At 51.9% G+C, this 24,986-nt stretch overlaps 1 protein-coding gene across 4 annotated transcripts in view; it reads right to left on the bottom strand.

The window, feature by feature from the left end:
* The window catches only part of ALPL (alkaline phosphatase, biomineralization associated), a 99,223-nt gene that overhangs the window by 48,214 nt on the left and 26,023 nt on the right, over window positions 1–24,986 (bottom strand). For 3 of the 4 annotated variants that reach the window (XM_042856259.2, XM_005281714.5, XM_005281715.5), the window contains exon 2: window positions 19,464–19,599. The exons of the other annotated variant lie outside the window; for it this stretch is intronic. In XM_042856259.2, coding sequence (XP_042712193.1) covers window positions 19,464–19,521 — 58 coding nt within the window. In that variant the 5' untranslated portion in view covers window positions 19,522–19,599. The remainder of the gene's footprint in view (window positions 1–19,463; window positions 19,600–24,986) is intronic. 4 annotated transcript variants of the gene reach the window in all.

Here is a 24,986-nt window from a genome sequence, read left to right on the forward strand (position 1 = left end):
TTGCTTGTGGATGTAAAACACGGGGGTGGTGGTGTCCATTAGAACTGCTATGCACTGCCCTTGTAGTCTGGCCTGGAAGGCCTGGGAAGCAAGGAGCACCGCCCTCAGCTCCCTGACATTGATATGGAGGGAGAGCTCATCCTGTGACCACAGGCCCTGTGTCTGGAGGTCCCCCAGATCCACACCCCATCCCATAGCTGACGCGTCTGTAACCAGGGATAAGGAAGATTGAGGGTTGCGTAAGGGGACTCCTCTGCACACCGCTTGGGGGTCAAGCCACCAGCGAAGTGACGTGAAGACCTGCCCTGGCACTGTGACCACTGAATTCAAACTGTTGCACCCCGGGCAGTAGGCCATGGTGAGCCACGTTTACAACGGTCTGAGCCGGAGCCTGGCATGCTGGGTCATGTAAGTGCAAGCAGGCATGTGGCTGAGGAGACTCAGGCACCCCCTTGCTGTTGAGGTTGGGAATTGATGAATTGTATTCTCTGAGTTGGTTCCAGGGATGACTTTCCCAGGTTGAGGAGGAGACCCAGCTGCTCGAACATGCACCTGACCAAGCGGATTTGGGACTGCACCTGTACTCTGGTGCAGCCCCTGAACAGCCAGTCGTCGAGGTAGGGGTATACCTGCACCTGCTGTTGATGGAGGAAAGCAGCCATGGCCGACATGCACTTGGTGAAAACTCAGGGGAGCTGTTGAGAGGCCGAATGGAAGGACCGCGAATTGATAACGTTCATGGTTGATCACGAAGTGTAGGAAACGCCAGTGTGCGGGACAAATCACTATATGGAAGTACGTGCCCTTCATGTTGAGGGCGGCATACCAGTCTCCCGGATCCAGGGAGGGGATAATGGTGCCTAGGGAGACCATGTGGAACTTCAACTTCACCATGAATTTGTTGAGCCCATGCAGGTCTAGGATGGGTCTGAGACCCCCCTTGGGGATTAGGAAGTTGTGACATTCTATACCTTGGGGGAGCATGCTGTAACCCCCATATTCCTCATTTTCATATAATCGTGATCTTGCATATAAAGTATGCCTTGTAAGGTATCAGGGTAAAGGTTAGGATCTGCTGAAAGTCATTTCTCTATCCATATATGTATATCATTAATGCATATGAAGTTATGAGAATTGTGGTGTATGGTTGTCACTAAAACATGCTGTAAGTTGGGGGAAATCAGTCAAATATTAGCTCTCCAGAGGCAACAGCAAGGAAAGTAACCAACAGCCGGGCGGGGTGTGAACCAACCTATCAACTACCATTGTCCAGCAAGGGAGCTACAATGCAACGACTCACCTGCATGAGGCCCCACCAGGGGAATTGCTCATCCTTGGTGGGAAAGACTCAGCAATACCCCACAGACATGCCTGGACTTGTGTTCTACAAGCACATGGACTGAGGATATAAAACAGGCAGAGTGGACACATACTGGGCCCTTCTCCTGCCCCCACCTATGCTGCAAGCAACCAAGGCACTGAGAAGACGACAAAACTCCAATACAGGAGATTGGCCCAGGTTTAAAGGACAAACCTGTGTATTAAGGACTGCACTATCTAGAGGGGTGAGAAAAACTGTTTAATCTAGTTGCTGCCCAGTCTAATAGGGTTGAGAATTTAGACTGCATCCTTCTATTTTCTTTTCTTTTGGTAACCACTCTGACCTGTTATGCTTTGACTTATAATCACTTAAAAATCTATCTTTATAGTTAATAAATCTGTTTATTCTACCTGACGCAGGGCATTTGGTTTGAAGTGTGTCAGAGACTCCCCTGGGATAACAAGCCTGGTACATATCAATTTCTTTGTTAAATTGATGAACTTATATAAGCTTGCAGTGTCCAGCAGGTATAACTGGACACTGCAAGATGGGAGGTTCCTAGGGTTGTGTCTGGGACCGGAGCTATTGGCTAGTGTCATTCGGCAGCGAGGAGCAGCTTACATGCCAGAGCCTGTATGTGAACAGCCCAGGAGTGGGAGTTCTCATAGCAGAGCAGGGCAAGGCTGGCTCCCCGAGTCAAGGAGTGGAGTGGCTTAGCAGCTCACCGGTCCGGATAACACCAGAGGGGAACGTCACAGGAGTAGAATCCCTTGTCCCATAGCTCCTGAGGAACCTCCTCCGCTGCTCCCATGGCGAGGAATGCCTGCACCTCCTGGATAAGGAGTTGCTTGTGAGATGCGTCCCTGAAGAGGGATGGGAGGGAGGGTAAGAGCAGAACTGGAGAAAATATCCTGCTTCCACTGTGCGGAGGACCCAGAGGTCCAAGGTTATTTGGGACCAGGCATGGTAGAAGTGGGATAAGCGATTCAAAAAGTGTGGTGAAGGATCTGGGGATGAGTCTGATGCACCATCCTCGGGCATCCCTTCAAAAGGGTTGCTTGGAACCCGACGATGGTTTGGTCGGGCCCTGGCCTTGTCTGGAAGGGGGGTTGGAAGGCTTTCTGCCGTTCTTGCCCCTCCGTCTGTAAAAGTCCTGCCACGGCCGAGGAGGGTAGGAGTGCTGCTGCTGGGGCTTGAAATGTTTGCGTTGGGTTGTCAGGGTGTGCATAGTCGCCCTTGAGTCCTTTAGGCTATGCAGCCAAGAGTCAGTCTGCTCCGCGACCAGGCCCGCCCCATCAAAAGGCAGGTCCTGCATGGTCTGCTGGACCTTGGGCGGTAGGCCCGAGGCTTGCAAGCAAGAGGTGCACTTCATGGCAATACCTGAGGACAAGGTGCACGCCGCCGAGTCCGCAGCATCCAGTGAGGCCTGTAAAGAGGTCTGTGCCACCGCCCTGCCTTCCTCTACTATTGCCCCAAACTCCTCCCTGGACTCAGACAGCACAAGCTCCTTGAACTTGAGCATCGAGTTCCAGGAATTGAAGTTATAGCGGCTCAGAATTGCCTGCTGGTTGGCAGTCCTGAGCTGAAGCCACCCCCTGGAGTACACTTTACGGCCAAACAAGTCCAGGTGCTTGACCTCCTTGGACTTGGACACAGGGGCCTGAGTGTCTGTGTCCCTCCCCTGCCCAGGGAGTTTGAGCAGTGCTGGGTCGATCCTGCTGGTTTCGGTGCCAGGGAGCAGCAGTACCGCAGGTCTCTGCCAGAGTCCGTCCACGGTGCCGCTTCCACCACTGCCACCGGGGCACTACGCACCGAAGAACTCTGCCAGATCCTGCCATGCCGAAGGAGGCTGAGGTCTAAGGAGCTGCTTAAGGCAAAAGTCTCGCTCCTTTTTGTTCTAGGGCAAAACCCTTGCAAATCCTGCACCTATCGGCTTGGTGAGCCTCCCCCAGACACTTGAGACAAGCATGGTGGGCGTCGTCCGCTGGCATGGGCTTGGAGCAGGACTTGCAGGGCTTACATGCCCAAGTCCCGGGGTTTAAGTCCTCCCAAGGAAAAGCGGTTGGGACCAAGGGTAAACCCCCATCCCAACTGCTACAAACTACTACTAAAATAAACTACAATAAAACTAAATAAAAGGCGTAAGAGAAACAAGAGCTAGGGAACCGTGGAGAACTTGCTGAGCAAGAAGCCACAGTTCCAACAACCATCACGGGCGGTAAGAAGGAACTGAGGCGGCGCTGGGTTGGCAGGGTCATATATTGAGCGCCATGAAGGCGCCACTCCAGGGGGCTCCACAGCTACTAAGGAGAAAACTTTCCAACGACTGTTCACACAGCACGCACACACCTAATTGGAATCAATATGAGCAATCACTCGAAGAACCACCTAGGGGTCCTGACTCCCAGTCCCCAACTGTCACCACAGTGCTCCATCCTTTAGCAGAAGGAACCAAGCCCCAAAAAGCAGCAACAAGAGCCTGCCTCCACAGGTCTGGATGTAGACATGAGAAGTAACGAGGGGTCTCTGCATGTCTTTAAGGAAGCCAGCAGCATGTGCCTGCACAGCCTTCTCCTTGCTATGCTAACTTACGAAATCAGCCACCCTTCAGGGATGTCACCTGGGGACTGGCCAGTTTCCAGGGTTTGGGGCATTGTGCATGGGACTAGGAGCGGTTTCTAGCCTGTGGAATGAAGCTCAGAAGAGGATTCTTGGATCAAGTCCCAGTTTCTTGTCCCTGAGCAGACTCAGAGTCCTGGGGACTCGTGTCCCAAGGATGGACTGCCCTTTGATCTCTGACCAAAGACCAGAGATGGGAGACCCTAAGGGAGGGTCTGATGGGGCTTTTTGTCTTTCCACAGCACTATGAAGGAAGCATCCAGCACTACTGGGTCCCAAATAACAACAGTATTCATTAATTCATTGTTTCCAGTTCTGGGTTCAGGTGTTTTGCTTAAAGCCCCAGCTGCTGGAATCCTGGTACTGCACGAGAATCTTGGCTTAAAAAAACCACACACACACACACACACACACAGCAAATTTCTAGCCCTCCTGATTGCACGGAAAAGTTTGAACATGAAGCAAATGTGACCTGAAAGCACAAAAAAACAGAAGGCAAAGAATATTTTTTAAATCTCATAAGCTGTAAGCCAATCTCATGATTTTCACAGGGCCAGACTCAAGCTTTTGAATGTTTGGCATCAGTAGTACAATTTGCCTAGCTACACACATCCAGCCGCTCTGGCTGGTTTCTGGCAGCTCCTAAAACACACACACAGTGGGCACCACAAGAGGGCTAGCAAACTATTTAAAGGGCTACAATCTTATTCCTAGCCACTACAAATTCATTTGCTCCTGGGCCAGAAAGGTCATCATGGTGGGTGCTGGAAGGTAGCAACGATGCAGAGAATCCCTGCACGAAGTGGGGACCACGAGACTCAAACACTTGGGGGAGTCCAGCAAGAAGAGCTGCTTGGGGCTATACAGCCCAGCATCCGAAGAAGTGAGGTTTTTACTCACGAAAGCTTATGCCCAAATAAATCTGTTAGTCTTTAAGGTGCCACCAGACTCCTTGTTGTTTTTGTAGATACAGACTAACACGGCTACCCCCTGATACTTGACAGCCCAGCAGTGGTTTCCCAGCCTCCTCCGATCTGGTCCCTTCACCTGCCCATTGTTCTCTACCCCAAGTCTGGAAGGAGTTAATGCTGCCGGCTCTATGTTCCACCACAAGAGAAAAATAGAAATCAAGAAGTACAAGCTGGGCTATAGGGCAAAAGCTTGACTGGAGGGGCCAGGGCTCCTTTGGGGCTGGCCAGCCACCCGACAAACTCTGGGAATTACCCACTCTCTATAAACCTCATCCCTATTGGGCACACTGGGCATCTGGCAACTTGTCACAAACAAAATGAGGGAGGATCCAAAATGGATCGCTCTGTGCAGTTCATACCCCACACTCCGGTTTTCAGCTAGGAATTGCCTCTGATTTTTCTGGCTGGGGCTTAAAACAGCCAACCTCTGTTTAATCCTGAATTCAAAAGGCTGGATAAAAGCAAATTTGCTTTCTGGCAGCTATGAAAACACAAATTCAATGGGACCACTAGAAGGCTCACCAATTATTTAAAATAGTGGTTCTCAACCTTTTTTCATTTGCAGACCCCTAAAAAAATTTCAAATGGAGGTGAGGACCCCTTTGGAAATGGATCGTCTGTATCTATAGCTGATTTCTGTTCAGTTTTCAGTTTAAATCTTTTGTGGACCCCTTGGACATAGTCCACGGACCACAGGTTGAGGTATCTACACACCACAGGATCTGCACACTGCCCCACGCGCCGACTCTGGCTGTAGTTCCTGGCCAATGGGGTGGTGCCTGGGGGCAGCGGCACGCAGACACCTCCTGGGCCCCAAGGGAAGCGCCGACCCCTTGGCCCCCTGCTGTACCCCAACCCCCTGCCCCAGTCTAGAGCCCACACCCACACTCCCTCCCAGAACTCACGCACCCAAACCCTGCATCCCCTCCCGCACTCAAACTCCCTCCCAGAGCCTGTACCACAACCCCCTGCCCCAGCCTGGTGAAAGTGAGTGAGGGTGGGGGACAACGAGCAACAGAGGGAGGGGAGATGGAGTGAGCAGGGCCTCAGAGAAGGGGCAGGACAGGGTTGTAGTCTCAGGGTAAGGAAGGGGCAGATGGTGGGGCAATGGTCTTTGGGTTTGCATGATTGGACAATTGGCAGCCTTACCGGGTGGGCATGTGGAAGCCCTGGCCATGCCAGAAGAGTATGCCCAGCAGCACAGCCGGCAGCTCGCTGGGCACCAGCCATCGCATGCGCAGCACCATCCAAAAGTCAGGTGGACCGTGGGCGTGGCTTGTGTGTGCATGGGGGCCTATTGATTATTCTACCCTGGGGCCTGGAATTGCTGTTGTCAGGCCTGGTCACCCTCCCACTGTGGGAGAGTGGACAGCCCTAGCTGGCTCGGACTATCAACTCCCAACCAGATAGGGGCTCAAGCCACAGGATTTCAATCCAGATCTCACACACACCAAAGATCATGGAGTGTTTGGATCTGGCTTCTTTGTTGGTAGCCCATTAAAACCCAACGGAGCTCTTTGCTGACAGGCGAGTCTGGATACTGAATGCCCAGAGCCAGGGGATTCTCAGACCCGGGGCTGCCTCTGCTTTTAATTCACTGATGTGGACCCCCATCAGATCAGAGGGCAGCACCCTTTGTAGTGCAACCCCTTAGCAATGCTACCCCCTTTTCCCATGTGGGGCTCCACCCCATGCTAGGGGTGCTGCAGCACTCCCAGCTTGAAATAACAATAGCAACCAAATGCTTTCGAGTTTTGTTCAATGGCTTCCACTATAAATGTATTTCCAGCACCCCTGCCCAGAAACAACAAGGACTGTCCCCATCTCTCTAGCCTACGTTCGCTCATTTCACAAGTCCCTGATCCAGCAGAGTGAATCTCTTGCAGGCAGCACTTTCCAATTAATTGCTGCCATTGATTTATGTTGGCCTCTCCCAGGCCAGGATCCAATCCCAGAGCCATGAACTGGCCCTGAACCCCCAAGCACTGGGGCCTGAATTCTCACACATGCTGCTGGCAGGGGCTCTGCTGAGCCAGGACTCTGCTCCTCTGCCCCTGAACTAACTGTCAGACAAAAATGCCCTGGGAAGTGAATTCAGATGCAATCACAGAAGAATCCTTTCTGAATATCATTCGTCAAGTATTTTCTCCTGTATTCTTCAGGATTCCCTCTTCCTAGCTGACAAAGGAGGTTTATTCCTCTGCTGGTTTTATCCTTTTCTGTCCTGCTGCACAATATGTCTCTTTATGTGCTGCGCAGCCTTTTTTTACACCCTTAGTGCTTAGCAGCATCCTAGGGGAGTATGGTGAAGATGTCCCCCCAAGGAACAATGGCCCAGTGGTTAGGGTGCACCACTGGGCTCTAGAAAACTTGAGTTCCACTCCCTTTTCTCTCAGACTTCCTGTGCAAGTTGCTTAAGGTGTATCTACGCCCCCAAAAAAAAAAAAAAAAAAAAAAAAAAACCACACACATGTGGCTGAGAGTCTCAAAGCCTGAGTCTGCAAACCAGTGCTTGTGCTAGGGCACTAAAAATAACAGCGTGGACATCCGAGCCAGCGCTAGGCAGAAGCAGACTAAGCAGTTGCTTAGGGCCCTGAGCAGCTCAAGGGGGCCCCTAGTCACTTTTTATTATAAGAATTTGTCTGCTTTAATATAGGGGATGGCCAAAATATTCCTACTCATGGCCCCCAATGGGCTAGCACTGGCTCTGATGGACATTCCAACCTGGGCTCTGAAACGCCGAGAGCAGGGTGGGTCTCTGAGCCCATGTGGGAATGTCCATACTGCTATGTATAGAGTGGGCTTGGGGCTATACACCTGGGCTCTGAGTCTTGCTGATGCAGGTCTTTTTTCACAGTGTAGACAAACCCCTTAGCCTCACTGTGCCTTAGTTACCCCTCTGTCCAAGGGGTGATGGCCCTGCCCCCCAGGAGTCTCCATTACAGGGGTAAGGTATAGACCACCAGCCCAGGAGGATGAGGTAGACTAGGCTTTCTTCGGACAACTAACAGAAGTTTCCAGATCACAGGCCCTGGTTCTCATGGGGGACTTTAATCACCCTGACATCTGCTAGGTCAGCAATACAGCGGTGCACAGACAATCCAGGAAGTTTTTGGAGAGAGTTGGGGACAACTTTCTGGTGCAAGTGCTGGAGGAACCGCACATCCTCTTGAACTGCTGCTCACAAGCAGGGAAGAATTGGTAAGGGAATTAGAAGTGGGTGGCAATCATGAGATGGTTAAATTCAGGATTCTGACAAGGAAGAAAGGAGAGCAGCAGAATACGGAACCTGGACTTCAGAAAAGCAGACTGACTCCCTCAAAAAGGAAGCTTTTCAGAAGCGGAAACTTGGACAGATGACTAGGGAGGAGTATAAGAATATTGCTCAAGCATGCAGGTATGTAATCAGGAAGGCCAAAGCACAATTGGAGTTGCAGCTAGCCAGGGATATGAAGGGTAACAAGAAGGGTTTCTACAGGTACATTAGCAACAAGAAGATGGTCAGGGAAAGTGTAGGACACTTACTTAATGGGGGATGCAACCTAGTGACAGATGGTGTGGAAAAAGTTGAAGTACTCAATGCTTTTTTTTGCCTCAGTCTTCACCCCAGACTGCTGCACTGGGCAACACAGTATGGGGTGGAGGTGAGCAGCCCTCCGTGGTGAAAGAACAGGTTAAGGACTATTTAGAAAAGCTAAACATGCAGAAGTCTATGGGCCGGATCTAATGTATCTGAGGGAGTGGGCTGATGCGCTTCTAGAGCCATTGGTCATTATCTCTAAAACTCGTGACGATCAGGGGAGGTCCCGGATAACTGGAAAAAGGCAAATATAGTACCCATCTTTAAAGAAGGGAAGAAGGAAAACTCAGGGAACTACAGACTAGTCAGCCTCCCGTCAGTCCCTAGAAAAATCATGGAGCAGATCCTCAAGGAATCCATTTTGAAGCACTTGGCAGAGAGGAAGATGATCAGGAACAGTCAACATGGATTCAACAAGGGCAAGTCGTGCCTGACCAACCTGATTGCCTTCTATGAGGAGATAACTGGCTCTGTGGATATGGGGAAAGCAGTAGACATGATATATCTGGACTTTAGCAAAGCTTTTGATATGATCTCCCACAGCATTCTTTCCAGCAAGTTAAAGAAGTATGGATTGGATGAATGGACTATAAGGTGGACAGAAAGCTGGCTAGATTGTTGGGCTCAGCAAGTAGTGATCAACGGCTCGATGTCTAGCTGGCAGCCTGTATCAAGCGGAGTTCCCCAGGGGTCGGTCCTGGGGCCAGTTTTCTTCAACATCTTCATTAATGATCTAGATCAGTGGTTCCCAAACTTTAACAACCTGTGAACCCCTTTCACTAAAATGTCAAGTCTCGCGAACCCCCTCATAAAAATGAATATTTCCAGGGATTTTCTCCTTTACCTGAGTATAAATTATAAAAGCAGTGATCTTGGAAATATAAAATTTGTTTTTATGACATGCTTATTACACACTATTTGTTATTCATTATTAGTTATCATTACAGTATTATTGCATTATGAAAATGGCAACACTCTTCCAAGATCTCACTTTTGTAGCTTGCATCACTTTGAATAAGCCCGTTATAAGACAAGGCTCCTATGTTTCAGATGTGAAACAGCAGGAAGGTATTTAAGAAGCCAACTCAAAGAGTTCCTTCTACACAAGCATTCAGGTCTTGAGCAGTCCAGGCAAACAATGCACGTTACAATAAAGCTTAAAATTGTTCATAATAATTTTAAAAACAATACTAGCTGCCTATATAATTTTAAAAACAGCAAAAAATATCCACCTCCCTTTCCATTTCTTATAAGGAGTCTTGAAGTTTAAATCTCTTCAGTGTGATAGATATGCTTGCTTTGATCTGCTTAGCTCTTGGAAGTCCAGGGGCTCCAGGCTGGGGGCTCCAGGCTGGTGGCCCCATGCTGCCCAGGATCCCTAGGGACAGCTCTGACCGCCATTAGAGAATTTCCCCCCCTTCCCCCCCCAAGAACCCCCTGTAACATTTCACGAACCCCAGTTTGGGAACCACTGATCTAGATGATGGGATGGATTGCACCCTCAGCAAGTTCACAGATGACACTAAACTGGGGGGGGGGGGGAGAGAGAGGAAGATATGCTGGAGGGTAGGGATATGGTCCAGAGTGACCTAGACAAATTGGAGGATTGGGCTAAAAGAAATCTGATGAGGTTCAACAAGGACAAGCGCAGTGTCCTGCACATAGGACAGAAGAATCCCATGCACTGCTACAGGCTGGGGACTGACTGGCTAAGCGGCAATTCTGCAGAAAAGGATCTGGGGATTACAGTGGATGAGAAGGTGGTAATGAGTCAACAGTGTGCCCTTATTGCCAAGAAAGCTAACGGCATATTCGGCTGCATTAGTAGGAGTGTTGCCAGCAGATCGAGGAAAGTGATTATTTCCCCTCTATTTGGCACTGGTGAGGCCAAATCTGAAGTATTGTCTCCAGTTTTGTCCCCGCCTCCCCACCCCCCACCCCCCAACTACAGAAAGGATGTGGACAAATTGGAGAAAGAGTCCAGCAGAGGGCAACGAAAATGATCAGGGGGCTGGGGCACATGGCTTACGAGGAGAGGCTGAGGTAAAAACCGGTTACTTACCTTCTGTAACTGTTCTTCGAGATGTGTTGTTCACGTCCATTACACATTAGGTGTGCGCGCGCCGCGTGCACGGACGTCAGAAACTTTTTCCCTCAGCGGCTCCCGTCGGGCGGGCAGGGCTCCCCACTCCTGCCAGAGCGGCGCCCCGCTCTAGGGTATATATATATATATATATATCCCTGCAGGCCCGACCCTCCCTCGGTTCCTTCTTGCCGGTGACTCTGACAGAGGGGAAGGAGGGTGGGAAGTGTAATGGATGTGAACAACACATCTCGAAGAACAACAGTTACAGAAGGTAAGTAACTGTTTTTTCTCCTTCGAGTGATTGTTCACATCCATTACATATTAGGTGACTCACACGCTTACCATTGGAGGAGGGTAGGAGTCAAGGAACAATCGATTGAAGCACAGTCCTGCCGACCACCGCGTCCTCCCTGGTCTGATGACGGATCGCGTAGTGGGCTGTGAACGTATGCACCGACGACCAGGTGGCCGCTTTACAGATTTCCTAGAGTGGAACCTGCGCCAAGAAAGCCGCCGAGGATGCTTGGGCCCTAGTCGAGTGAGACCGGATCCCCGGGGCTGGTACGTTGGCGAGCTCATAGCACGTGCGTATGCAAAGCACAATCCATGCTGACAAGCATTGCGTCGAGATAGGCAGGCCTCTCATTCGCTCCGCAATGACAATGAACAGTTGATTTGCGGAATGTCCTGGTCCGCTCTAGATAAAATGCTAGGGCCCTACGGACATAGAGGGTATGCAGGCTGCGGTGGCTTGGGTCCGTATGGGGCTTAGGGAAGAACACCGGTAGACAAATGTCTTGGCCCATGTGAAAATGCGTGACCACCTTTGGAAGGAATTTAGGTTGTGGCCTCAGTTGCACCTTATCCTTATGAAAAACTGTATAAAGAGGTTCCGAAGTGAGGGCTCTCAATTCCGATACCCTCCTGGCCGATGTGATGGCCAAGAGAAACGCTACCTTCCATGAAAGGTGCATGAGGGACCAAGAGGCTAGGGGTTCAAAGGGGGGCCCCCCCATGAGTTTAGTTAGGACCAGGTTGAGATTCCACGCAGGGACCGGCGGGCGCGAATAGGGAAACACCCTTTCCAGTCCCTTGAGGAATCGGGCTACTGTGGGGTTGGAGAACACCGAAACTCCCAACTCCCCAGGATGGAACGCCAATATGGCAGCCAGATGCACTTTAATTGAGGCGAGGGCAAGCCCTTGACATTTGAGGTCCAGCAAGTAGTCCAGAATTGATGGGACCGAGGCCCGCAGAGGCTGCATGTGATGAGGCTCACACCAGTGGGAGAACCTCCTCCATTTGGCAAGGTAGGTCGCTCTTGTAGAGGGCTTCCTACTACCAAGGAGAATTCTCTGGACCTGGTGAGAGCACCTTTGCTCTGTATCGTTTAGCCAGAGAGATACCACGCCGTGAGATGTAGCGACGGTAGGTTCGCGTGGAGTAGGCGACCCCGGTCCTGTGTGATGAGGTCGCGATGGAGGGGGAGGGCAATCGGGGCGGTTATGGACAATTCCAGCAGGGTCGTGAACCAATGCTGGCGTGGCCACGCCGGGGCGATGAGGATGACTGTCGCCTTGTCCCTGCGGGTCTTGAGGAGGACCTTGTGGATGAGCGGGAATGGAGGGAAGGCATACCTCAGGCTCCCGCCCCACGGGATCGCAAAGGCATCTGCCAATGAGCCCGGGCTGAGGTTCTGGTAAGAACAAAACTGAGGGCATTGGCTGTTGTCCTTGGCGGCGAAGAGATCCACCAGGGGAAACCCCCACCTCTGGAAGACTGAATGCAGGACGTCCCGTCTCAACGCCCATTCATGCATGTGGTAGGACTGGCTGAGGCGGTCTGCTAACCCGTTTTGGACCCCTGGGAGATCTGTATAGCCCATTCAGTCCAACTACTGGCAGCATAAGTCCCGTAGGCGGAGCGCCTTGTGACAGAGGGGAGAGGATCGGGACCCGCCCTGCTTGTTTATGTAGAACACGGCGGTAGTGTTGTCCGTCAGAACTGACATGCTGTGGCCTTCTATGGTGGCGTGAAAGATCTGACAGGTGAGGCGAGGCGAACCGCCCTTAGCTCCTTCAGATTGATGTGAAGCAACTTTTCTTCCCTAGACCACAAGTCCTGGGTCCGCAGGTCCCCAGGTGCGCCCCCCAACCCAGGTCCGGTGCATCTGTTACTAACGTCAGAGTAGGTTGTGGGGCAGCGAAGGGGACCCCCTCACAAACCTGCTGCTGATCGAGCCACCAGTGGAGGGAGTTCAACACCCAAGCTGGGATTGTCACCACCAGGTCTAAAGGGTCTCTGTTGGGGCAATACGTTTGGGCTAGCCACAACTGCAATGGCCTGAGTCTTAGGCGGGCATGTCTGACTACATGTGTGCAGGCCGCCATGTGCCCCAAGAGTTGCATGCAGCACCTGGCCGTAGTCGTGGGAAATTGTTGGACGGAGCCTATGACCCTTTGAATGGCCAAGAACCGTGACACTGGAAGACTTGCCCGCACTGCCACCGAGTCCAGGACTGCTCCTATGAAGTCCAGTCTCTGCGTGGGGATCAGTGAGGACTTGGGCACACTGACCAGTAGGCCGAGCTTGCAGAACACCTGTAGAGCCAGCGTCACGTGGGAGCGGACCTCGGCCTCCGACCTGCCCGCAAGGAGCCAGTCGTCCAAGTACAGGTACACGCGCATCCTTCTCTTCCAAAGAAAAGCTGCCACCATGGACATGCATTTTGTGAACACTCGTGGGGCCGTTGCTAGGCCGAAGGGCAGGACCGTAAATTGAAAATGGTGCTGGTTGATGGTGAAGCGCAGGAACCGCCGGTGGGCCGGGCGGATGGTGATGTGAAAATATGCATCTTTCATATCGAGGGCAGCGTACCAATCCCCCAGATCTAGGGATGGGATAATAGCTCCAAAGGAGACCATACGGAAACATGTTTTGACCAGAAATTTGTTTAGTCCGCGTAGGTCCAAAATGGGACGGAGGCCCCCTTTTGCTTTGGGAATCAGGAAATACCTGGAATAGAATCCTTTCCCCCTTAGGTCCGGGGGGACCTCTTCCACTGCTCCTACAGTGAGGAGGGTCCACACCTCCTGCATGAGGAGTTGCTCGCGAGAGGGGTCCCTGAAGAGGGACGGGGCGAGGAGAACTGAAGGGTATAGCCCGCCTCCACCATTCACAGGACCCAGCGGTCGGATGTTATATGTGACCAAGCACGGTAAAAACGGGACAGGCGGTCCCTGAAACCTAGAGGTGGATCCGGAATAGAGTGTGGTACGCTGTGCTCGATCGCAGCTTCAAAACCCTGGTTTATTTCCTGGCTGCAACTTGCCTTGGCCATGATTTTGGCCCTGGTTAGGCGTATTGTTACGTCTCCGCCTGTTATCCCTGCCACGTCTGCGGTACGGTTCTTGTCGAGGACGAGGGTGGTACTGCCTCTGTGGTGGTTGGGGCTTGAAGGGTTTCCTCTGTGTCACTGGGGTATGCATTCCCAACGACTTGAGGGTCGCTCAAGAGTCTTTGAGGCTATGTAGTCTGGCATCCATCTGGTCCGAAAACAAGCCTGACCCCTCGAACGGAAGGTCTTGGAGGGTGTTTTGCACCTCTGGTGCAAGGCCAGAAGCCTGTAACCATGCCGAGTGTCTCATTACTTCCCCTGACGCGACTGTCCTCGCAGCTGTGTCCGTGGAGTCAAGGGAGGCCTGTAGGGAGGTTTTGGCTATCGCCTTCCCTTCGTCCACTAGAGCCGTAAACTCGGGTTGTGAGTCCTGAGGCAGGGATTCCTTAAACTTGGAGACTGATGCCCAAGAAGTAAAGTTGTGTCTGTTCAGAATCACTTGCTGATTAGCGATCCTCAACTGGAGGCCCCCGGACGAATAGACCTTTCTCCCAAATAAGTCCAAGCGTTTCGCATCCTTGGCCTTGGGGGCCAGGGCTTGCTGGCCATGATGCTCTCGTTCGTTGACCGCAGAGACGACCAGCGAACAGGGAGTTGGGCGAGAGAAGAGGAAGTCAAACCCTTTAGATGGGGTGAAGTATTTCCTCTCCACGCCTTTCGCAGTTCGTGCACTGGAGGCCGGTGTTTGCCATACTGTTTTGTAGTTGGACTGGAGCATTTTTATGATCAGGAGCGCGATCCTGGAGGGGCCCTCCGGGCTTAAGATATCGACCATGGGGTCCTCCTGCTCTACCGTCTCCTCCGCCTGCAAGCCCAGATTGAGGGCTACACGGCGGAGCAGGTCCTGGTGCGCCCGATGATCGGAGGAGGACCAGACACTGTTGTGCCCGCCACGGCTTCATCTGGTGAGGAGGAAGAGGTCAGGGCCTTTTGCACATCTTCGTCTTCCTGCAACTCCTCACCGATTGGGTGCTCCTCTGGGGCCCATTCCATGACGTGGGTCTGAGACAGTACCAGGCTCGGTGCAGAGTCTGCTCCTTCTCGCTCCGGTGGTCTGGAGACCGTGGCCTCCTTGCGAGAGAGCGGGCGCCACTGCGGAGAGCGGAACTGGTGTCCCGAGGGCCCAGATCTCGAGGCCCTGGATGGGGGGCCTTGCTGGTGGTAGGCCCAAGGGGTCCAGAATGGCCATTCTCCTGGCTGGCCCCATTGAGGATGCCAAGCGGCTTCGTGGTCCCTACTGGCCTGTGCCCTGTGGGCATATCCGCCGTACCGGCCTGAGTCTGCCTCCGAAACCATGAACAGTGATCTGGAAGGCCACGGCGGTGCCGTGGGACAGTGCCGGTCCGGGGTCGGAGAGTAGTGCCTCCATGACCGGGACCTGGAGTAGCGTCTTGCCGATCTGGACCTGGATCGGTACCGGTGACCACGGAACCCGGGAACGACTACGGGTGGTTGGTCTCGGGGATCGTGTAACTGACACGTCCCGGTGCCTACTCGAGTAGGGCTACTGGGTCGGTGCCGGCCGCTTATTGAGGCCCGACAGCTGTGGAGCTCTCTGCACGGAGGGAAGCCGGGAGTCCACCGAGGCGGAGCTCGACCGGAACCGGCGCCATGAATGGTGCCGAGATGGCGACCGTGATAGGCGCACCATTGCCGGCTTGCCTCTGGATGGCAGTCTCGGCGGAACATCTTTAGTTTGGATGGGGCCCTCAGCGGACAATTCAATGAGGTCCTTTGCTGCCTCAAATGTGTCCGGGGTGGAGGGCTGTTCCAAAAGCTCCTCCAGCCCTTCCTCCTCACTCGACGCACCTATCCCGGGGCTCGACGGGCCTTTCGGCGCCGGAGCCACTGACACCGGGACCTGTGCCGGGGCCGCAACGGCCTTAGGCGCACTCGAGGTCTTCGTGGGCGCTGCCCTCTTATGCGGGGAGTGTCCTCGGGCCTCCGATTTCGTCGGCGAAGACAACTGGTGCCGGAGGTGTTCTTGCTGATTCGGTGCCGTGGGCTTAGGGTGTCCCGCCGGCGCCGGATCACAGACCGATGCCGGGGCGCTCCGCACCGAGGTTGACGGTGCCGTTGAAGTGGAGGGCTGTAACGCTGTCTCCATGAGCGGCGGCTTAAGGCGAAAGTCTCTCTCTTTCTTAGTCCTGGGCTTGAAAGCCTTACAGATCTTGCAGCGCTATTTTTGGTGTGCTTCCCCCAGGCAACGGAGACACGAGTCATGTGGATAGCTTAATGGCATAGGCTTACGGCACGTGGCACAAGCCTTGGGCGTGCGGCATGCCCCGCCGCCCAGGGCCGGTGCCAGGATTGACCAAACACCTAATACAAGAAGTTTGAGTATTTCTAAAGAACTGTTAAGGCTAAGCTTAACACTAGCTACTAAAGAACTGATAACTGTGAAGATAACACTAACGACTATGCTAAGGGACACTCTCAGACAAGAGAGAGTTGTTCCAACACCGCCACGGACGGTAAGAAGGAACTGAGGGAGGGTCGGGCCTGCAGGGATATATATACCCTAGAGCGGGGCGCTGCTCTGGTGGGAGGGGGGAGCCCTGCCAGCCCGACGGGAGCCGCAGAGGGAAAAAGTTTCCGACGTCCGTGCACGGGGCACGCGCGCACCTAATGTGTAATGGACGTGAACAATCACTCAAAGAAGAACTCTGCTTATTTAGTCTGCAGAAGAGAAGGGTGAGTGGGGATTTGATAGCAGCCTTCAACTACCTGAAGGGGGGTTCCAAAGAAGATGGAGCTCAGCTGTTCTCAGTGGCAACAGATGACAGAACAAGGAGCAATGGTCCCAAGTTGCAGTGGGGCTGGTCAAGGTTGGATATTAGGAAACACTGTTTCACTAGGAGAACATAAGAACAGCCGTATTGGGTCAGACCAAAGATCCATCTAGCCCAGTATCCTGTCTACCGACAGTGGCCAATGCCAGGTACCCCAGAGGGAGTGAACCTAACAGATAATAATCAAGTGGTCTTTCTCCTGCCACCCATCTCCACCCTCTGACAAACAGAGGCTAGGGACACCATTCCTTAGCCATTAATGGACTTAACCACCATGAATTTATCCGGTTCTCTTTTAAACCCTGTTATAGTCCTAGCCTTCACAACCTCCTCAGGTAAGGAGTTCCACAAGTTGACTGTGCACTGTGTGAAGAAGAACTTCCTTTTATTGGTTTTAAACCTGCTGCCTATTAATTTCATTTGGTAGCCCCTAGTTCTTGTATTATGGGAATAAGTAAATAACTTTTCCTTATCTACTTTCTTCACATCACTCATGATTTTATAGACCTCTATCATATCCCCCCTTAGTCTCCTCTTTTCCAAGCTGAAAAGTCCTAGCCTCTTTAATCTCTCCTCATATTGGACCCGTTCCAACCCCCTAATCATTTTAGTTGCCCTTCTCTGAACCTTTTCTAATGCCAGTATATCTTTTTTGAGAGGAGACCACATTTGTACACAGTATTCAAGATCTGGGTGTACCATCGATTTATATAAGGGCAATAATATATTCTCAGTCTTATTCTCTATCCCCTTTTTAATGATTCCTAACATCCTGTTTGCTTTTTTGACCTCTGCACACTGCGTGAACGTTTTCAGAGAACTATCCACGATGACTCCAAGATCTTTTTCCTGATTCGTGGTAGCTAAATTAGCCCCCATCATATTGTATGTATAGTTGGGGTTATTTTTTCCCAATGTGCATTACTTTACATTTATCCACATTAAATTTCATTTGCCATTTTGTTGCCCAATCACTTAGTTTTGTGAGATCTTTTTGAAGTTCTTCACAGTCTGCTTTGGTCTTAACTATCTTGAGCAGTTTAGTTATCGTCTGCAAACTTTGCCACCTCACTGTTTACCCCTTTCTCCAGATCATTTATGAATAAGTTGACTAGGATTGGTCCTAGGACTGACCCTTGGGGAACACCACTAGTTACCCCTCTCCATTCTAAGAATTTACCATTTATTTCTACCCTTTGTTCCCTGTCTTTTAACCAGTTCTCAGTCCATGAAAGGACCTTCCCTTTTATCCCAGGACAACTTAATTTATGTAAGAGCCTTTGGTGAGGGACCTTGTCAAAGGCTTTCTGGAAATCTAAGTACACTATGTCCACTGGATCCCCTTGTCCACATGTTTGTTGACCCCTTCAAAGAACTCTAATAGATTAGTATAACACAATTCCCCTTTACAGAAACCATGTTGACTTTTGCCCAACAATTTATGTTCTTCTATGTGTCTGAAAATTTTATTCTTTACTATTGTTTCAACTAATTTGCCCAGTACCGACATTAGACTTACCGGTCTGTAATTGCCAGGATCACCTCTAGAGGATGGTGGTAAAGCACTGGAATAGGTTACCTAGGGAGGTGGTGGAATCTCCATCCTTAGAGGTTTTTTACGGTCACGCTTGACAAAGCCCTGGCTGGAATGATTTAGTTGGGGTTGGTCCTGCTTTGAGCAGGGGGTTGGACTAGATGACCTCTTGAGGTCTCTTCCAACCCTAATCTTCTATGACGTGCTTTAGATAGATGGGGTGGGGCTGCCTTCAGACCTGTGCAGGCACACCAGGTTAAGGGGTGCTAACTAGCATGTTTTAAGAGAAGAGGACAGAGTTTCTTGACCAGGTAACAGAAATTAAAATACAGACTGCCCTCTCAACGCTAGGGTTAGCGAACACATGTTAAAACGAGGACATCTTTCACCCTCATATGTGCAGGCTGCGCGGGGCACCACACAAACTGCCTTATGAGCCAGAGCCTGACCCATCTGACTATGGGACTATGCCAAGACCAGCCCTCCTAACTGGTCTCCCTTCCAGCCTGCAAGGCTGCACCGTTGGCCCAGGGGGAGCAGAGGGACAACTGATACTGCAGGGGATGAACCATCCACCTTGAAGAGTATGGGCTGGCACCAGCCATCCTGAGTTCTGTCTGCCTGCTGAAAGACCCCAGTACAGAGCTCTGCGGACCTGGAGCTGATGGGTTCTCTGCAGGGCAGTGTGTAAGCCCCAGACATAGGGCCATCGGGTGCAGCCCTAAGGAATGGTTGGAGCATGTTGAGCAGTCAGCAGAGGGGATCGGAACTCCTAAATCCTTTCTTGTCGCACACACTCTTCAAACCACATGCCTCAAAGCTGGTACGCCCATGGGCGTGAGCAGAGCTGTTCCTTGGGTAGGGCAGATCGGGGCAACCACTCTGGACCCTGTGCTTTAGGCCCCCCCCCCCCCCACAGGGTTAGTGCAATTGGCTGGCACAGATGACCGGCACAGTCAGTCCTGGAAGACAGGCACAGGAACTAGAGGTTCAGGGGGTGATGCAGCACCCCTGGGCTCCCAGCTGCCATCCCCGCGCAACCGGGGGCCCTGCCCGGCCGCCGATGAACAGCAGGGCACCCAAGCTGGCGGGAGCTGATTTGTCCCAGGCCCTGAACCCCTCTAGGGACAGCCCTGGGCATGAGTCCCTACAGATCCACCTACCTGGGACAAGGGAAGCAAGACAGACTTCAGCCAGCAGGATGAGGAGAAGAGCCTTCATGACGCTGCTGGCAGTCACTCAGGACTGACGCCAGGGACCTGTATGCTCAGCAGAGGATCTGTTCCTGTGTAGCAGACTCTGGGGAATGGAAGACACAGAGAACACTTGTACTGCTGCACTAGGGAGAAAGGACATCTACCCCAGCCCATCTCCTTGTCCCTCTCTCTGCTTCCCCCATGCAGAACAGCTTTCATGAGAGGACAGACGTGGCTGTAGCCTGGGTGAAATCCTTCAGGGACTGGATTGTCCCAGGTAGGCTGGAAGGGCTAAACTGTTCTGCTGTCCAACCAACTCAGCCCAGGACATAGTTTTTCCTCCAGGGGGAGGGTGCGGAGGTCCATTAAGACATGCTGGCACTTCTCAAACAATATAGAGCTCCTATTGTCCTGCAACATCTTCTAAATTCCCTCTCAATGCAGCGAGGGCACCCGCCTTTAGACACTGCACCACCTCTGACTGGGCTTCCTGTTTGTATTACAGTGGGGCCTGGTGGCACCAGGAGGGATCAGAGCCCCGCGGTGCAAGATGCTGGACAGAAACTGGGGATGCATCCACATGTAGGAAGAAAGGTGTGGTCTTACCACGTGGTAGCTTACACAGCGTCAAGTATCAGAGGGGTAGCTGTGTTAGTCTGGATCTGTAAAAAGTGACAAAGAGCCCTATGGCACCTTATAGACTAAGGGACGTATTGGAGCATAAAGCTTTCGTGGGTGAATACCCACTTCGTCAGACGCATAGTAAAATTCTAGTGAGGATATGGCAGTTTAGTTTTCCCATGTGGTAGCAGGTTGAGGTAAACACTAAGGGGGGCCCTGGAGGCTACCTCATCCTGCTAACATGCGTTGAAACTGCAACTGCCTTGTCTACATGGGGGTTTTAACCACATGGCTTTCCACCCTTTTTTCCTAGTGAAGACAAGGAGCCCTAGTAAGAGAGCCCCTGCCCCAAGGAGCCTGCACCTAAATGGATCAGAGAGTGGGAAAGGAAAAACCAAGGAAGAGAGAGGTTGAAGCGACTTGCCCAAGGTCATCTGGAGATAGACCAAAGTCTCCTGACTCCCTGTCCAGACCCCTATGCACTGAACTGCACTGTCTTGCAGTGCCCAGCACCATCACTCCTCTGCCCAAACACAGCCCTCCTTCCTGAGGCCTGTGCGTAGGTCACAGGTTCAGTCCTCACAGGTGACCCATGGTTCAAGTCACTACTTAAGAATGGTTTCAGAGTAGCAGCCATTTTAGTCTGTATCCGCAAAAAGAACAGGAGTCCTTGTGGCACCGTAGAGACTAACACCTTTATTTCAGCATAAGCTTCTGTGGGCTACAGCCCACTTCATCGGATGCATAGAATGGAACACACAGAAGATATTTATACATACAGAGAACATGAAAAGGTGGAAGTAGCTACACCAACTGTAAGAGGCCAATCAATTGAGATGAGCTATCATCAGCAGGAGAAAAAAAAACAAAAACAAAAACAAACCCTTCTATGGATCATCTCGATGATCACTTCAAAAGGTTTTTTTTCCCCTCCTGCTGATGATAGCTCATCTCAATTGATTGGCCTCTTACAGTTGGTGTAGCTACTTCCACCTTTTCATGTTCTCTGTATGTATAAATATCTTCTGTGTGTTCCATTCTATGCATCCGATGAAGTGGGCTGTAGCCCACAGAAGCTTATGCTGAAATAAAGGTGTTAGTCTCTACGGTGCCACAAGGACTCCTGTTCTTTTTACTTAAGAATGGATCTTCACTCTTATACTGTGGCAATCACTACACAGAGAGTGGAATTGCAGTGCAAACACCCCAGCTCTCACCTGACGAGCTGTGCGAGGAGACAGGTAAACCAGCAATATCCTTTAATGTCCTAGCAATCTCCCAGGATGGATAGGGAGGACAGAGCAGAATGAAAACTATCCTCACCTCCTGAGCAGCAGCACCATGGTAGGGGAGGGAGGGAGGGGATCCACTGCACGCACTTTGCGCTGTCAAGCTATGGGACCCATCTCCTCTGGGGAGGGGGAGGATCTGAGACAAGCCTGGTGAACGTCAATAGTCAATTCCCTCAGGTTAGCCTGCTGGGTGCCAGTGACAGAGGTGCCTTTGGAGCTCAATAACTGCTCCCTGGGTAGCACAGAGATTTTGGCAGGGGACAGCAGTTGCCTTGCACAACCAGGCCTCCTCCAAAAACTCCAGCCAGCAGCAGGGAGAAGAACTAACCAGCATCCCCAGCACAAAACCTCTGATGAGCCCTGCCATGCCAGCTGGCAGGGAGAGCTAGCTGGTCTGGCAAATCACAAGCAGCTGGAGCATGTTCTATAGCATGGAGGGAGGTGATTGTGCTTTCCAGCTGAGGGCCTGCCTGCTGTTTGGAGATGTATTAACTTTTCCTCAGCCCCCATAAGGTGGGCCTCAGCCCTAATTCACAGAAGGGGGAAAAACCGTGGTTTGCTCAGTGCCAAGTTCTGACAAGACCCCATGGCCCAGAGGAGCAGGGGACAGGAATCTGCACAGAAACGGCCACTGATCGGCTACATTACACTCAGCAATGCTGAGTCGCCTCTTTCAGCAGGACAGCTCCTGCCAGCAGGCCTCATGGCTGCCCCGGGACAGCATGGGTACCCAGGGGCAGAGGCTGGAGGCCAGGTTTACAAGTGAGCTCAGCACCCAAGAGCTCCCATTGAGAACAGCCTGGGGAGGGAATTCCCCACTGCTCTCAATGGGGGAGGGAAGCAGAGATCTCCATTGCTCTCAGTGGAGGGGCAAGGTGGGATTTCTCCACTGGAGAGGGAGTTGGAGGGACTGTAGGGACCATTGCTCGCAGGGGAAGCTGATGTCTTATAAAGATCTGGCCATAAATGCTTTTTCAGCAGTCAGGTGGCTCTAGGCATGAGCGTGGTGCTGAGTCAAGCTCCTCTGCAGGCTTTCAGTATCCAGCGTTTGCTATTTGGGGAACTTGACAGACAATCCTCCAACCCAGTGTGAATCCAGCCCTTGTGTCTCTGAACTGAATTTGGAATTGTAACATTCAGATAAGCAATAAAATTTTATTGCCCTCCCAAGCAGAGCCAGGTGCAACACGGAGAGGTGCTCCACAAACTTCACTCACCCCAGCTCTGCAGATGTGTGGCATTATTTACCTGCAGCATCCCCTGCTACTCCGGTCCTGTAGCCTCCCAAACCAGCTGTGCCAATGTAGCTCACAGCTCTGGAAGCGTCCTTTAGTAGGTGGAGGGATGGGAAGAACAAGCAGGAGTAGGAAGGTAATATTAGCTCGGTGTATATCACTGGGGACTGGTCCAGTTCTGGTTCCTCATGTCAAAAAGGACATTGACAAATTAGAAAGGGTTCAAAAAAAGAACTAAAAGAATGATCTGGAGTCTCTCTCTCTCAATCTATTTAGCTTATTGCAGAGAAAGTTAAGAGGTGATTTGATCACACAGTCTACAAGTACCTACAAAGAGATTAAGATTTCAAATAGAGGACTAATCTAGCAGGCAAAGGCAGAGCAAGATCCAGTGGCTGAAAGCTGAAGCTAGACAAATTCAGACTAGAAATAAGGTGCACATGATTAACAAGGAGGACAATGAATCATTGGGATAAGGTACCTATGGATGGGGTGGATTCTCCATCACCTGAAGTCTGTAAATCAAGATCAGATGTCTCTTTCTAAAGAAATGTGCGCTAGCTTGACCAGAAGCTATGGGATTGCTGCAGAATCACTTAGTGTGGGCTCTGGGGTGTGGCCAGAAATGAGGGGTTTGAAGTGCAAGAGGGGGCTGCGGGCTCTAGCTGGGGGTGCAAGCTCTGGAGTGGGTTCCCTAGGGAGGTGGTGGAATCAGGTTTTTAAGGCCTGGCTTGACAAAGCCCTGGCTGAGATGATTTCGTTGGGAATTGGTCCTGCTTTGAGGAGGGAGTTGGACTAGATGATCTCTTGAGGTCCCTTCCAACCCTGATAGTCTAGTCTATGATTCTATGACGGGTTCAGGGTGGAGGAGGGGGCTGCGGGTTTAGGTGCAGAAGGGTTGAGGGCTCTGGCTGAGGGTGCGGGCTCTGGGGTGGTGCTGGGGATAAGGGATTTGGGGTGCAGGAGGTGCTCTGGGCTGGGGCCGGGGGGGGGGGGGGAGGAGAGAGAGAGAGAGAGAGATCGATCAGGGGTGGGGCAGGGGCATGGAATGGGATCAGGGAGGAGGCTCTGGGCGGTGCTTACCTTAGGCAGCTCCCGGAAGCAACGGCGTGTCCCTCCCTCCAGCTCCTATGCAGAGGTGCAGCCAGGTGGCTCTCCATGCTGCTCTGTCCCCAAACGCTGCCCCTGCAGCTCTCAATGGCTGCAGTTCCCAGAAGCTGCAGAGCCAGCGCTTGGGGCGGGGGCAGCGTGCAGAGCCCCCTGGCTGCCCCTATGCATATGACCTGGAGGGGGAACATGCTGCTGCTTCTGGAAGCCACAGCAGGCAGGGAGCCTGCCTTAGACCCACTGCGCTGCCAACTGGAGTTTTAACGGCCCGATCAGTGGTTCTGACTGGAGCTGTCAGAGACCCTTTTTGACCAGGCATTCTGATCAAAAACCAGACATCTGGCAACCCTAGGTGGGGTAGGGTTACACCAGTTTTACTAAACTGGTTGAAATTCCCACCTTAAGTGAAACAGGTGTAACTTCCTCAGGAAACCAGCCCTAAATTAGTTCAGAAACTAGAGTCAGCCCCTTCCCCACTCTCTGCTGGTTGAGTGTTCAGGTGCCCCTCTCATCCCATGCTCAAAATGGCATCTGCAGTGGCAAAGCTGAACTCCTCAACTGATTGTTGTCCCTACATTTTAATAGTTCATGGGCCCTGGCTGGGCCAGCACCCACCCCCACTCCCCTTTCCAATACCTGCTCCCTCCCTCGATTGCCATGCTCCCCATCCTGGCAAGCTAGCAGTGAGGTTAAAAAAAAAAAAACCTATGTAATGTCCAGGTGTTTGCCGAAATGCCAGATGCAGTAAAAACAAGACACTACAAAGATATAGTCTTAAAGCCGTGTTCCATCCACCACCATATCCCAGCCATATCCTGCAGCCAGGAGCGCCGCCAGCTTTTCTGCTGCCCTAGGCGGCGGAAGGTCCCGCCCTGAAATGCTGCCCCCCACAGAGGCAGCGAAGGTCCCGCAGCCAAAAATATCGCTGCAGTCGCCGCCCCCCAAATTGTAGCACCCTAGGCGACCGCCTAGGTCACCTAATGGATTGCACCGGCCCTGCCTGCAACCTATGAACACTGTACCGGGAGCAGCTTTACCCTTCCCAGATTCTAGCCACAGGCACTTCCCTCCCCACTCTACACTGCAGGACATGGAAAACAGCAGATACTGGGACCCCAGCTCCCATCCAACTGAAGGCTTCTTTCCTCCTCATTCTACACTGCAAGGGAAGGATGAAACAAGCTAAACTCCTGCACCTACGCACACTTACAAGCAGTGCGACAGAAATGGGCACA

Source organism: Chrysemys picta, chromosome 21 (genome assembly GCF_011386835.1).
Source record: "Chrysemys picta bellii isolate R12L10 chromosome 21, ASM1138683v2, whole genome shotgun sequence".
Classification (NCBI taxonomy): domain Eukaryota; kingdom Metazoa; phylum Chordata; order Testudines; family Emydidae; genus Chrysemys; species Chrysemys picta.